General features: G+C 38.1%; 1 protein-coding gene across 8 annotated transcripts in view; it reads right to left on the minus strand.

Moving 5' to 3' along the window:
* ccser2a (coiled-coil serine-rich protein 2a) overlaps positions 1 to 15,164 on the minus strand; it is a 56,374-nt gene that overhangs the window by 35,905 nt on the left and 5,305 nt on the right. For all 8 annotated transcript variants that reach the window (XM_044136338.1, XM_044136336.1, XM_044136335.1 and 5 more), the window contains 2 exons: positions 7,719 to 9,154; positions 7,410 to 7,630 (listed from right to left, as the gene is read on the minus strand). In XM_044136338.1, the coding sequence (XP_043992273.1) occupies positions 7,410 to 7,630; positions 7,719 to 9,111 (1,614 nt within the window). In that variant the 5' untranslated portion in view covers positions 9,112 to 9,154. The remainder of the gene's footprint in view (positions 1 to 7,409; positions 7,631 to 7,718; positions 9,155 to 15,164) is intronic.

The raw sequence follows: 15,164 nt of genomic DNA on the forward strand, positions 1-15,164 counted from the left end.
CCAGTTCTCCAGAGTCCTGCTAATGACCTTGTTATTTGACTCAGGTGTGTTGAAGCAGAGACGCATCTAAAAGTTGTTGGACACTGACCCTCGAGGCCTGGAGGTTTATAACAAATGGAACAATGGCTGTTCATTATAGGAGGGAAAGTTGCAGCTCAATATATTCTATTTATTTTTCATAGATTTAACAGTTACTGTTATTTATCTACGCAATTTCAAAATGCAGCCTGAATCGCTGATCACTGGCAATGCATGAGTTTTACTCTAGAGTTGAAAAAAAAATAATACAAACAAAGCTCAGGCAAGTACAGACATAAAGAATATCAGACACTTAGATGATAATCTGGATATTGTATCCAACATTTGGATATTGGAGGGGGGGTTTTTTTGTTTTGTTTTTTAAATCACATTTCTTTTGATTAAATGCTTTTCTTTCTGCAGCGCGCAGGCAAACATTCAGGGACAGACGATGCAGTGGAAGCACACTGAGCCAAACTGTTAAATGAATGATGGCAGCTGCAGCAAGGAATAAAATAGAGTTAGAGAACCATTGATTCAGCTGTGTGTTTTTTCCGTGATTTATCTATCTTTCACATTTTCTTTTGTTTTGCTGACAGAATAACAAGACGCTGTTGTGGCACAGTGAAAACACTGTATATATGTTGTGTTGTGTACTGAACCGCCACATATGTACGGCTGTGATAAAAAACACAATTTTAGTCAGGAACAGACTGACCTTTAGATAACAAAATGAAATATGCCAGAACGGGAAGCCGTTAAGAGGCACAGCGAACAATCGAGGTGTCTGAGCTGTTTACGCGTTGTTTCATTGCTCCAAGATGATTTTATTTGTGATCGTTGTTGTCCAACATGTATGCAAACCACGGAAAACTGAGTGCGGTTTTATTCATGTATAATATATGGAACAAGAACACTTTTAAAATTTTATGACAAATTACAGACGACATTTAAATGTAGTAGATAAATCCATGTTTTCATCTCCCAATCACGTTATATCTGGCTGCAATCTGAAAGTGATTTTAACTTGTATTCAAGTTGATGTCAGGCACACAAGCCCGGCCAAAAATCAGCAACACTGACAAAAGGGAACAACGATGCTGGAAATACTACATGCAGAAGAATAGCGAGCATGAAATGTAATGAGACTGCTGCATGTTGAATAAGATAGAAGGGAGAAAGAAATACAGAGTAATGATGCGCCCAAATGGTTACAATTTCAGTAATAGCTACGCTTGTGAAAATGCTTGTATGGGCTTCCATTTTTTTTCTCACAGTTCCCCCCTCTGTATGTATCAAAACAGTGTATTAAAGTACATCTCCAGCTGTAGAATGTAATTTAAAGTACAGGCACGTCATTTGTAGCTTTCGCTTCTTTGCAAACAGATTTAGAGAAAACGGACACTAAGTCAGCGGTCGGTAAAGTGCAAAAGTTTCTCGTGTAGAGGTCCATCTCAGTTTACTAGAATATTATCCTGATGTAACTTTATTTCAGTATTTCAATTATAAAAGTGAAAACATGTAAATAGTGATATAATTTGTTTGCTTTTTGTTCATTTTGCTTGTCAGGGTTAATAATTTGCTGGTCATTTAAAGCAGGTATTTGTACTTTTGTCTGTGTGAACCTTAATACAACAAAGCACCAATGATCACTGCCTATGGAAACTAAACCAACTTAATTTCCATACATCATAGCTTATCCTCCAGGTGCTGAACAAAACTTAATCTAGAAAAGGGGCCAGATCTGTGATGTTGTCACAAGGTGTTGTGGCTCTTAAACACAGACTCCGGCCACAGTCCACACTTTGTGAATCACAAAAAAAAAAAGAAAAACTTTCTAAACAACTCTCTCAAGATGTCAGCTACCCTTGCTGCTTATGAATGGTTTATTGCCACATGTTTTCCTTCCATTCAACTTTCCAATATATGCCTGGATTTGGCAAGCATTAACCTCCTGCGGATTACACTATTTGTGGAGAGTTCCAACAACTGTGATGGTAGTCAACAGTTTTCTCCATTAATGTGGAGGCTATAGCACATTTTTTTCTGATATTCATAGAAATTAAATTAAGCTGTCAACAGAAGTAAATGATTCACAAATATATTCATCTGGAATAAATTGTTCACATTCCGGATCAAATTTCTTAAACAAATGACCATTTATTAATTAATGCATATTAATGTGCGTATCAAACCAAATTAATTCACTGAGTTACTTGTGGAACTGATTTGATTGACCATGACACTGTAACAATATGACAGCTATAAACCTCCCCTATTAGCGGTTATACATCTGTGACTGCAGCTGGCTGGTGTACATCCATCATCGAAAGTAATCATGTTACGTTTATTTTCCCCAAAACAATATTTTGCAGCAAGGTAAAGCTTGAGCGAACACTCTCGGCACTCTTATACTGGAAATTGGAAAACATTACGGCCAGTCACAGCACTGACAGTAATATTTACAGTCAATACATATTGATTTAATTTAAACCACTTGGTGTTGACGGTGAAAAGTGGTTTTGTGTTCATCTTTGCAATCTGTTGTTATTGCCATTCCGCTTCCTAACATTAGGTCAACAAATGGCCATTTAAACAAACATTGTGATAAATACATGAATGGCGGAGGAACGTAAAAACACCAAAGTTTCTCTCAAATAGCTGCTTCTGTCATTTAGCAAAACACACAGAGGCAGACGAGCTCTGAGCCTCATCAATGAAATGGTGAAGCTCGCGCTCTGGAAGCAGGTTCAATAAAGGATTGAGCATTCTGTGGACAAAAAGACTTAAGAACTTAATTCATTTAAACACTAATGACTTAACGCGTCTCAACCTGGGGCTACAAAAGCCCCAACGTTAGGAAAAACAAAATAGGCATAAGACAAAGCTCGAGCATTTCTGAAGCTTTGAGAAAAGGTATAGAAGGAAGCCAGAGTATTATACAACCAAAGTATGTCTTTTGCTTTGTTTTGATTTGTTTCTTTTTTCTAGCCAGCTTTTAGAAGGGTAGAAAAGATGAAAGAGACAGAGAAAAGAAATTCCCAGGCAAACAAAATGTATTTGAAGGCAAAACAAAACTAAGATGGTGGCGGAATGGAAGAAAATGGGTGAAATCTTTAAATACAAATACTAATATTACAATGTATTACGATACAATAATAGGAAAATCATCAACTTTGAAACCAGAAGTAAATAAACAGTAATAATATTGCAAATGCACCAAAATATTTCCTTTATTTTTTTTATGGGGTCTGATTGTTAATCTGCAGGTTGGAGAGTTTGTTTTGTATTTTATTTATTTATTTATTCATTCAGTTTATGCTTAATTCACCAAACATAAAACTCCCCGTATTTTCAGTCTTGGAAGTGATCAAGTAAAATAATTTACTGTTGTCCACTCTTTTAAATGGTGGTAAAAATCAGTTATATTAAATGTGATGGACACATGAAAAGGTGCACAAACGCGGATAATCTTGTAATTCCAGATGTAATTCAAAGCTACTCTCTCCGATAAAGAACCTGCACCTCTTTTTTTTTTATTATTTGATGGTTTTTGTTTGGTTTTTTTGGTTAAAAAAATCTGAATCAGAAGGTCAGATCTTAAAGAAAACAGAAAATCTGCAATGGCCAGTAAAAGCCTAATCAATCAAGGCATCTTTTGTATCTACTGGCATATTACTTTTATGTGCTTACTTGGTTTACCTCTGATATCTTTCAAATCAAAACTAGAAATCTCACTACATTAAAATACATCTTAAAAGCTTAACTTTAATACCTGTCCACGCTTGATATGTTGAGCTGAGGGTTGGAAAAAAGGAACACTCAGAAATTGTGAGATGTAGCTTTCAGTTTCAGCTCCTACTTTGCAAGGCTGGTATTGTGCTCCTGTGCCTGGCACATCATGGGAATCTCATTATGAGCTCTGGTAGCTCACTCCTTAATTTTGCAAAAAGCTATATGAATGCAGATATGGCCACAAATCAACACAAAAAAAGGGATGGCAGACTCAAACTGGAAAACAGAAAAGCTTTGAAGCGCGCTCATATTTTGTTTTAAGGAGGCACAGTGCCTCCAAGTGGGCTGAGCAAGCCGCTGCAGTTTGGCGATGTGACAGCAGCAAAGATGAGGAGGTTTATCTCTGAGTCTGTGCTGCAAGAAATAAGCTAGACAAGCAAATTTTCTAAAATATAAATGTTCTTTACCAACACTTGAACCTGCTTCTCCTTTTACCAAGATCTTTTCTGAGTCGTAAGTATGAAGCAAAAATCTGCTAAAAGATGCATTTGTAAATGCATTCACCTCAAACAAGTTATGAAACCATAATATCATGCTTCTTGAATCTTCAAGCATCAAGGCTTGTTTGTGACACAAACACTGGTTTGGTACAGAGTGACATTTGCAGCTTTCTTTAGCTCATTGCAAGCAACTATTTACTCAAGAGAACAAGGGAATGATGAGGGGTTATGTTCAAACAGATGGAGAGGAAATGGCAAAAAGGGTGGGGATAAGAGGAGCTCAGTGCATCCAATTACAGTAAGTGGATTCATTTCCTCTAATCAAATAGCTTGGTTAAATATCTCACAGGCAGATTCCCCATAGAGCCAATCTTCACACATCAGCAATCAGCCACTACATCTGCTCTCTTTCTGCTTCTGCCCTTTTTTCCCCTCTTTACTTCTTTTTCACCTCTAAGCTTCCACTCATTCATCAGACGTTCACTACCCCAAAGTGAGGACTGTGTGCCTTCTTCACTCAAAAGGGAAGGAAGCTACCAAAAGCACATTAGTGCTTTAAATGAGTTCTCCACTGATTTATTGGATGTTAGATCACATGGCTCCACCAAAGGGTGGAAAATAAACATTACCACTGATGTAGGAATGGCCTATATAGTCAGCTCGATGTGACTTATTGTCCCACATTCATAATTGAAAATGAAACTAGATGTTTACGCACAATGTGTAAAAAAAACAATAACAAACTCAAATTTAAGCGTTTCAGCAATTATGACCATTGTTTCACTTAGAATAAAAAAGGGGAGTGCTTGCAAGGCTAAAAAAGCCTCCCCTAACGTGAAGTACGAAGGTAGCAGCGTCATGTTTCGCCTTTGCTGCACGAGGGACTGGTGCACTTCACCAACTGGTTTAAGGAAAACAGTCAATGTTTTGCCAAAGATGTCACAAAGCTCTGACCGCAAGTCAAATGAAGATCTGTGGCCAGAGCTAAAGAGGTTGAACAAACCTCTCCCAATATCATCACTCTCTCTCATGAAGAGTGTGCATTTAGAAAATGTTAATATTTTTTTCTTAATATTTTATTTTGATCACTTATACTGGTAAACATAAGACAGAAGTGAGACGAGACATGTTGAGGAAAATTTTGTTTTTTGTAGAGTGTATGTAAATATCTGGTTTCCAGCATGTTTCTTATTTTTTAGCTTTGATTGCTCACATTTAAGCATGCAGTTCTTCGCCAATGCTGCAGTGCTTCTGAATGATGTAATCAGTATAATGTGCTTTTTATAGTCCAATTAAAGCTCTCTACTAAGTGCCTACTAATGCCTTAATTGTGACATTATGAAAACATTTGTGCTGTATAGTTTTATCTGGAGAGATTCAATTAGTTAAGAGTTCAAGATGGCAAAATACAGCAGTTGTCTTAGAAACTCTTCATTATGCTTGGACAGCAGACAAGCTCTTTGTTTCACCCCAAACTATGAACAGATCTACCACAGAAGAACACACCGACTTCTTATGGCATGCTGCGTAACTGCTTAATCGTAAACACATGCCAAACGCATGTGTACTTGCACTAATGACTAAATTAAGCAAAACCAGATAGTTCATGAAAATGTTTCAAATACATTGTACCCTTGTGGTATTTCCAGTTACTATAAGTCTATTGTTTTGAGACAAACTCCGCTATTTGTCCAGAGGAGTTCTTCCAAAAGCATAATATGAACATATTTAACGCCCCAAAGCCTATTACATAACTTAAATTCCAGCTTATTTTTAAAGCTCTTTATTCATTACCAAGATCAGATACCCTGGTACAGGGACACACAGAGAAAAAGTAAGGCCAGAAAAGCAGATTAGCGTTAGCTTCCAAGAGCGCGAGAGGCCTTGGCATCAAAACACCAGCAAAAACCTGCAGCAGAGAATCATGCCAATTTGCTCTTCTTTGCTATTTTTTGCCCCATTACTTTTTACATAATTGATGTAAATTACCTCTAAATGGACTAATGGACTTCTGCACAGTAAAGCGGTATTACTGAAAAAGGTTTAAGATGTGAAATATGAATGCAAAACATAATTAATGCATAATCGACTAATGAAAACCGAACTTTCATGCTGAATTGAAAAATGATTCTGCAGACCTTGGAAATTCAAGACTCTATGGATTAATTTAAATACTTGGACGTGAAGGTTATGGTATTTACATAAGTTTACAAAGTCAATTAATATGTTTTAAGTGGAACATGTTAAAGTAAACTCATTCTATCAGGTTTTTTGTTCAAGTCTTTGCAATTGTAGTGCACAAAGGATTAAACTAAATGATACAAACTTAAAATTTCATTTGGCTTTATTTTCTAGAGTAAAAAAAATACACACCATTGGAAGAGTATAACTAGGTACATTTACTTGAGTAACTTCTTGAAAAGTATTTCTAGGAGTAGCTCTACTGCATCATACAAATTCACTACTACTTGAGTGATATTTATTTTTACAATTTCTGGCTACTCTACCCACCTCTAGTAACTTCACAGAAAGATAACCAAACATGTTTTAACCAAAAATATTTTTTTGTAAACAAGCTTTGTTATTCTAACGTTATTTGTTGTGCCATTTGGTGGTCAAAAGAACATAATGTAGACAATATATATTTTCATTGAAAGGACTTTATCCTGTCCTAACATGTACCAGTACAAGTAGGTATTAATAAGCTGACATTAATTAAATAGCAGACCATATATTTTCTAAAGCACTGCAAGGATTGTAATTCTCCCCAAACATTTTTGCTTGGGCATTCTCAGACAACCTTTGTCTTTTTCTCTTTTGAAGTGCACATTTGAAGTTTAATGAAAACAGAGGAGACAGATGTTGGAAAAAAACCATAAAAGCCAATCTACTGTGGATGTTTCTAACACAGAGAGGCAAAGTTGATCCCATCAAGACTTCTAGTCAGCACATGTACACCACAAACAGCTTTTCTAAAAATCTTTTGTCCTCAGAAACTCTTTTTGCTTGAGGATAGGAAATAAAAACGCATAAGGAAATCAATTTATTTATTTTTTGTTAAGAACTGTTTATGAGATAAGAGTCAAGATTGATTATTAAAGATTTAAAAAGTCTGCACAATATTAAAATTAAAACAATTGGATTTAAGGGCCTCACCATGCTGTTGATCTCCGAATTCTCATAACTTGCTAGTGGAGACTTGAGCTCCCCAAGAGGCTCAAGACCCTCTTCATCCCACATATAGGTCCCACCAGAGCTATTGGAGGGAGACAGCTCCAATGATGAACCCTGAGGAGCATCACTCTGCGCCGGAGACAACACCAACGAACCCTGCGTAGATTCTTCCGATTTCTGCATCGGGCTGTCCTCTTTATTTTCTATGAAAAGCAAATAAGCATAGGCAATACGTCATGTCAAATCTCAAATAAAAAGAAAACAAAATAATTTTCTTGGTTTGTATTATACCTGTCAGATCTACAGGCTCCCAGCCTGTGTTGTCATTGGAAGACCTCTGCAAGATGGTTTGAGTAGTGCAGACAGGAATGTCTCCATCACTAAAAACATCTCCTGCAGAGTCACAATCGTCTAGAATCTCTTCACTGGTGTCACCTCTTTCCAGCGATGAGGCAGAAGATAAGGACATGTCCTCCAGGGTTTCGGTAGCCATCTGAACAGAGCTCTGGTCATGAGTGCCATTTTCAACTCCAGAGCTTCCACCACTGTAACTGGATGAATCTGCTTTCCCATCTTCATCGGTTGGCTCAGACCCTTTCGATATCCTTAGAAGTCCACCAGAGTCAGATAAGACAGAAGATCTAACGCCCTCTGTGGGCTGATCTGGAAACAGAGATGTCTGTTGTTTACCCTGTGTGGTCGAACCCGATCTGTAACCTAGAGATCCCACACTGTTTGTCAGTGACTTTGTCAAAACAGAATTAGGAAGCTGAGGTTTCCTCAAGCCTTGTGGAGTGGTGGGCATGGCAGGGTAAGATGGGTTAGGCAACGAGGAGTCAGCTGGAAGGCTTTTACTGTACTGAAAACCTGAATCTCCAAGGTTACTGCTTAGTCCTAAACACAATCTTCCGTTGCTGACCCGTGGTGGCTTGAGGAAATTACTGCGAGGAGGCCGAAGTTGGGTGTTGGCCAGGGGTTTAGCTAACTCCACAGCCCGATTAAAGGAGAAGGACCGTGTCATTGGCTCACAGCTGGGGGAGGGAATCTGTTTGAAGTGAGTTAAGCTGTTTGAACGCACCATGTGGTCCAACGTCAAGATCTTTCGGTTCTCTCGGGATAGTGAAAGGCTATCCTGAGAACTGCTTCTTGGAGAGTTGGTGCCTAACATTGGCCGCACAAGGCGCGACTCCGACCCAGTTCGAGCAGGATTGCCAGATGTACTATAGGTTACTTTAGAAAGCCCATTCAGTTGGTTTTGACCAACTTTTGTCACTTTGGGGTTTTTCTTTGTCAGCTGTTTGGGAACAGTTTTTGGGCTGGAGGTAGCCACCATCAAAGCACCTGACCTACGCATCTTAGGTGTTGATTGAGAGCTACTTTTCCCCTCAGGTAATGAGGGCACATGGTATTGTGTCTTCTCTTCATTTCCATCCCATGGAATCATAAGTGTGCTGGGGCTAGAAAAGTTCATACCATCATCTTTCTTCCATTTCAGGTATGGTGGAGCGGGCCGGATCAAACAATTTGAGCGTATTCCATGTGAATTAGTTTTGCCATCTTGCATAGATGTAGGCGACTGTGTGGAACCATTGCACACAGAACTATTCCCACCACCTGTGGGGCGCCCACCAAACTTTGGCAATCTGGACACCATGGCAGGCCCAGTTAATGCTTTGTCTTCCATTAGATTTTGAAGAAGGCACTTAAGAATTTATGAATATGCATACCTGTGAAGAGAGCAAAAAAAAAATTGCGAGTGACACAGCATACTGACAAGCAGTTTCATAGTTTTTCATTTTTTTCTTCTAGAAAAAATCTAACCATTTCAATCCAACATCAGTATCAGTATTGAAACTCTCTGCTTATTGTCCAGTCAGATACTGAGGGCCAGATGCTGAGGGCATTTCATCATCCGATTCAATGTTTCGCTGTTGCTGCTGGTCACATTTTTAGCTATTTTTACAATGGAAGAGAACATTACAGCCCAAAAAAACATTAAATTTGCAAATAACAAAATATGCATTGCAATATCATAACTGATGAAGAAAAATATATTTCAAATATATGAGCAGATTTGTTTTTTAAATTTGAAGATTTATTGATCCATTCTCATTTCATTATCTTCAACAAAAAAACATACCATTACTCTTTTACTTTCCTGTTGTCTCCTAATAACAAGTAAATCCAATGACACCATAAGCAGCATTATGAATACAAATCAACAGTATTCAAAGCAGATGGGCGGAAAAAAAAAGTGTCTCATCTGATTACTGCCGAGTTGACAAATGACTTGGTGCTCCAGTTGATGCAGGAACAGAAAAGAAATGAATTACTTTTCCTTTTCATTATGATGATTATTAGTATTATGAATATTATTTCAGGCTTATGCAAACTGTAGTTGTGCCTGGGTTTTGGAACATTTGCAGCTATAAGACCTGGCTAAGTAACAAATTGGGGGAAACAGATACAGCGTCCCTGAGAGACAAGAGGAAGCTGGGATGATGGCCAGGATGCTGTGAATAGAGAATGGAGGATCTGCATTATGTGAAGCCAACGAAGGGAAAACACAAGGCTGTTTCCTCAAACTCATTTAGACTCGTTCATTTCCAATCAACCATGTGACAAGTGTACATGTGTTCACTGTGCACCTGCATGTTGCATCCATCTGGCCAGTCCTGGAATATTGTGAATTAAAAAGTTGCTCATCTCCAGATGGCTGCTTTGGTTAGCAGAAAGTAAACCATCTGCATGACTGGCCAAAGCAGTGACTAAACTGTGCACTAAGAGCTGTTGGCCTCCAGAAAAATAACCTATTGTAGGTGGATGTCCACAGAGAGGCAAGTAGTTAATCCTTTCGGAGTAAATCTCTTGGAAAAAAAACTCAAGTTGCTGAAGAAATGACTCAATCAGATTTTTAAAACGATGGGGGATGGTATGTGCAAAGCAATGTAGGTCTCTTACTCTGGGAAAAAAAGAAAAAAAAACAAACAACATAACTCCCAGTGCCCTACATCTTCACTGAGAGACACACGTGTCGGCAGTCAAAGAGACCCAGTCACCCACCATCCTAATCTGTTTCATGCACACACTCATGGGGTATAAACACAAAAACACACACTTACACAAACCAAATCAGGTCAACATGGATAGACTGGGTTACTAAAGCCTCTTTGCCCCTGAGGAGAGGTTAGTGACTAGGTCTGTGTTTAATGGGAAGATTGGGGGCTTTCACAACTATCAGTGGCCCCAGAACCTTTCAAGTTTCATTCAGATCCAAAGCAGAAGAGCACTGTTGCACACATTGCTGTGGTAAACACTCATTCATCAGGGTCATCGCTACTTCCACCCATAAATATAATAATAATACTGAAATAAATATTATAGTGCTGGTGCTTTTATTTAGTGCTTATAGTTCATAATTTAACCTTTTTCAAATATTCAGACAGCAGCTTCGTTCTGAGTCACAATGTAGGTTTACTCAAGTGATAATCACTGACCTAGAATATAAAAGCAGCCGTCTGGCCTATGTGCATTTCTGGATATTATTCTGTGCAATAACCACTTCCAGTTACTGCTATTTTCTGTGGGTGTTCATTCTATATTTTTGCTCAAGTCTCTGCATCAAAGCAAACAAATTGATATCGATAAGAGTTGTTGCAACTCCTATCAATGTTTTAGAAAAGATGGGAGTGATTGTTGTGTTCCTGCTAGAAAATTAAAGCAACTTCAAAGGTCTGTGTAAATATTTCAACTCTATGAAACTGTGGTATTTTCATTTGAAGTTAAAATACCATAATAATTTCATACTAAAAAAACAATACTCTTCAAATTTCCAGAGGCATAGTATTAACAATAATGTCTTTAAAAGTGAATTTTAGCAAAGCAAGTTGACTTCTCTCAGTATCCAAAGGCTCTGAACAAAAACAACTCCAAACTGTTTCAGACTTCTCCTAAATTATAACTTCACCCTTGTTCCCTTATTTTTGTGTGCTTTGATAAGATGTGCCCTATTCCAAAAGTGATACAAATATGTCATCAGTGTCCATGGGCAACTAAATAAACAAGATCTTAACTGACTGAAATATAAAGGAGTAAACAGAACAGGCCATCTGTCCAACCCTCATACACTCAGTACAGCTCTCTGCCCTTCTGCCCCTCCCACTGAATTTACTAAAACCAACTACTTTGCCTGCATAATGCCCATGTTTACAACATCAAGTCAGAAAATGCAAGGAACAAGAACTGCCGCAACAGCAAAGACTATCTCTGTAATACATTTCAAAAGTAAAGCACATTACAACTAAGATCCTGGTCAGTTTATTTTGCACCTCATTTGTGTAGATGGTGGTTCACATAGATGAGCTGGAACTGATGCAGGCATGGTAGGGAAAAACCTTAAGAGATACAGTTCCCTTTCATATCAGAAAAAGTACCCAAAAAAAAAGATGCAATTCCACGCAGAAAACCATAAAAATGGAAAATAACATCCTTAAAGAATTTGCCAGTGATGTGGGTAAGATCAACGGCAATGCAAAACTTGCATTTCTGATGTTCTTTGAACAGAGCTTTTCTTTCAAGGTAAACTAGAAAGACATGTACAATCAACTCAGTGAAAAGAGAAAAAAAAAGAAGATATGGACAAAAAGATATTTTAAAGTAGAGTGCTAGTGAGAAGCAGAGAGACAAGACTCTGGACAGTCGTTTCCCTCAGAGAGGTCTCCTGTAAGACCTGAAGCTCAGCATCTCAGCAGCGAGCACAGTTTGTGAAATGAGCCGTAAGGTGAGATGACATCTCTTCTTACTCGCAGCTATACCAGGAAAGCAGCTTTATTTTTGTCTGACAGTAAGAATTTTGGCCTCACTTCATTTTTCTACTCAGCAGACAGCTGGCAGCCAAGATACGCGGCAAAAGAGCAGAGAAGCCAGAAACTCAGACCTGCAACAGCACAGTGGCGTACTTCCCTTTAGGGAGAGCTTTCACAATTGATCTGCACATTGTCACAAACCGTGGATGCTCAGGATGGATGCAGATGGGATGCAAAAGCCTGAGGGCCATGATTTATTGGGTCATTGGAGCTACGCATGAATGAAGGTGCTTCACAAGACACAGCAAATCCCTATTCTTGCTGTTTCTCCCTCCAGATAGTCAATTCATCTCTGCATGCGACTGCTAGCTCCCTGTGAAGTTTCAGATGAGCGGTATGCACACAAACATCTTTCTTGTATTCTTTTTATTATCATTCAAACTGTAAAAAATGTATAGAAATTACTTTTCTGGAGCGTGTCCTCCACATCTTACTTGTCAGATGTGTGCAGATGTTGCCATTTTATCTTCATTAAAAGAACAAGCAGCACAGTGTAGAACAATCAAATCCTATGGTCGAAATCATTAAGCTGGTTTTTGTGTGAATCTCAGTGATGATAAAACCGTGTGTATGTTTATTTTAGTGTCCGTTTATTGAAATCCAAATTGTCGGGGTAAAAACTGATAGTAGAACAGGATTATAAGTGTTTGGCAGCAAAAACCAATTAACATCTTACTTTTAAAACCCATTGTTTATTGACCATAAATGCAGTGACTCAATCACTTGAACTTTTGTGTAAGGAGTCGGTCACAAATTAGAAGAACACTGTAATCAATATAAGGCCCGTATGAGCAGGCCTTAAAATTACTCCATAAGCTCAAACTTAGAAAATCTGAAGAATTTTAACTAAATGTGAAAAAGTATTTCCTCCTCACAGATCTTCAGTTTTTGCTTTTGTTCAGAAACTTTAAAGTTTCAGATCAACAAACACATTTTACTGCCAGGCAAAGATAATCTGAGGAAATACAAAGAGGAGTTTGACAATTATCTATTAAGGGAAAAAAGCAAATCAAAACCACCTGGCCTATAAAAAAAGAATTATCCCTTTTCCTGTTAAGTCATTAAGCTATAATTAACCACAAATTTTTTTTCATCAATTTCAATGGCCACACACAGGCCTGATTACTGCCAGATCTATAGGAACAAGGAATCACTTATATAGAACCTGTTGAACAGCGCAAAGTCAGTTAAAACACAGTGAAAAGCAACACAGCATGCCGTCAACTAACAAATGAAAAACAGAGCCTCTGACACTAAGTTACTAAGCCACTTTCAAGCCTCTGTGACTCCAGCAAACTACGGGGAGTCACTGAGCAATGGCAGTCAAACATAGTGGGGGTGCTGCAATTATCAGGGGATGTTTCACTGCTTCACAACTTGAACGTCATTTTGTATTTGTCACTCAGATTTGCGTTGTCTGCAAAACAAAGAAGATAAAACAATAGATATCTGCAAAGGGGCAAATACTTTTCCATCATCAGGGGCGGAAATGTTTTTTTAATTTAAAATTTCATAATTTGGCTGGTTATAGACAAGAGTATATCCAACTATAAAAGCGAAGTAATCTAAAATACATTTGTGTTTAGGCCGTTGCTTAGGAGCAATAGAGTACCCACAAATGCAAAGGAAAACAGAAAAGCACAATCAAATATTTAATTGTTTTGCTCCAGCAAATATAAGTTAGTGGAAGCATTAAGTAAATGTCCTCCACCTTCCTGAAAAGCCCAGTATTTAGAATATAAGATGTTTCCTGTCAAGAAAAGATCCCATTTCAATTTTAGTTAAATGGACAGTGAGACTGAAATAAGATTTTTATTTTTTATGGCTTAAAGTTTTAATTTGAGCTACAGTTAAAGCAGAGTTATTGAAAGCAGCAAAAAGCAACAGCACATTTTAAACCTATACAGATTACTGTTTAAGAAAATAAATCTGAACAATTCCTTAATCTCATTGAAAGCCTGAACAGTGGGATTTTTTTCCCCCCATAGTGGCAGCTTTGAAATGGTCATTTCCTGTGTAAAGCAGTTTGCAGCTTACAGTCACACTCACAGAATTACTTCCTAAATCACTACAAACAAGGCTTGAAAATGAATAACCCAAAAAATTTATACAGCTGAGTGTTTTCATCCCCTAGGGAGCTACGATAACAGAAAATAGTGTGATGGGTGAGTAAAATGCAAAGAGAAGAGAACAACAGAAGAGACCAAAGGTTAAAAGCCTTTTGCATTAAGAACGTGTATGACTGTCAATTTAGTTTCTCCAAAAGGTGTGTTAGTGTGTGTCCCAAGTGTGTTAGCAAGCCACAGTAGAGGGGCCTTAAATATAAAAACAGGGCAATCAAGTGCTTTTTTTATTCCAAAGCCTCTTATCTGACACTGGAGAAAATGTATAGTAAATACAACACAACATAAATGACTTCATATCAAAACCGAACCAAACTGGAATTCAACCTCATGCCGTCAGGAGGCCAAATGAGGCAGTAAGGCAAAAACTAGGCCAGTCTGGGTAGGGCAGTGGTGAGACATGGCTCTCTCCTGGAGGAGGTTATCAGGGTGCCATTAGAGCAGGCTAATAGAATGAGACAGCGAAGATGCTAGACAAATGTGCTCTAAGTAAAGCCGCTCTGATGCAAACCCAACGAGAGAGCACAAATGCTTCTGTAATGTTGTATTCAGAGGGTGGCAGATCAAATGACGGAGAGCCCACAATGAACAGAGAGGAGGAGAGAAAGTGCAAAGGTGTGGCAACCTGCTCTGTCAGGGATAACATTACAGGGTTTCATTATCATGGAGCTGCGCAAAGAGTAAAACAACACCTGGTGAAAAAAAAAAAACACCATTTAACGTCTCTAAATACCCAAAACATATCCCAG

Source organism: Gambusia affinis, linkage group LG13 (genome assembly GCF_019740435.1).
Source record: "Gambusia affinis linkage group LG13, SWU_Gaff_1.0, whole genome shotgun sequence".
In the NCBI taxonomy this organism is placed as follows: Eukaryota; Metazoa; Chordata; class Actinopteri; order Cyprinodontiformes; family Poeciliidae; genus Gambusia; species Gambusia affinis.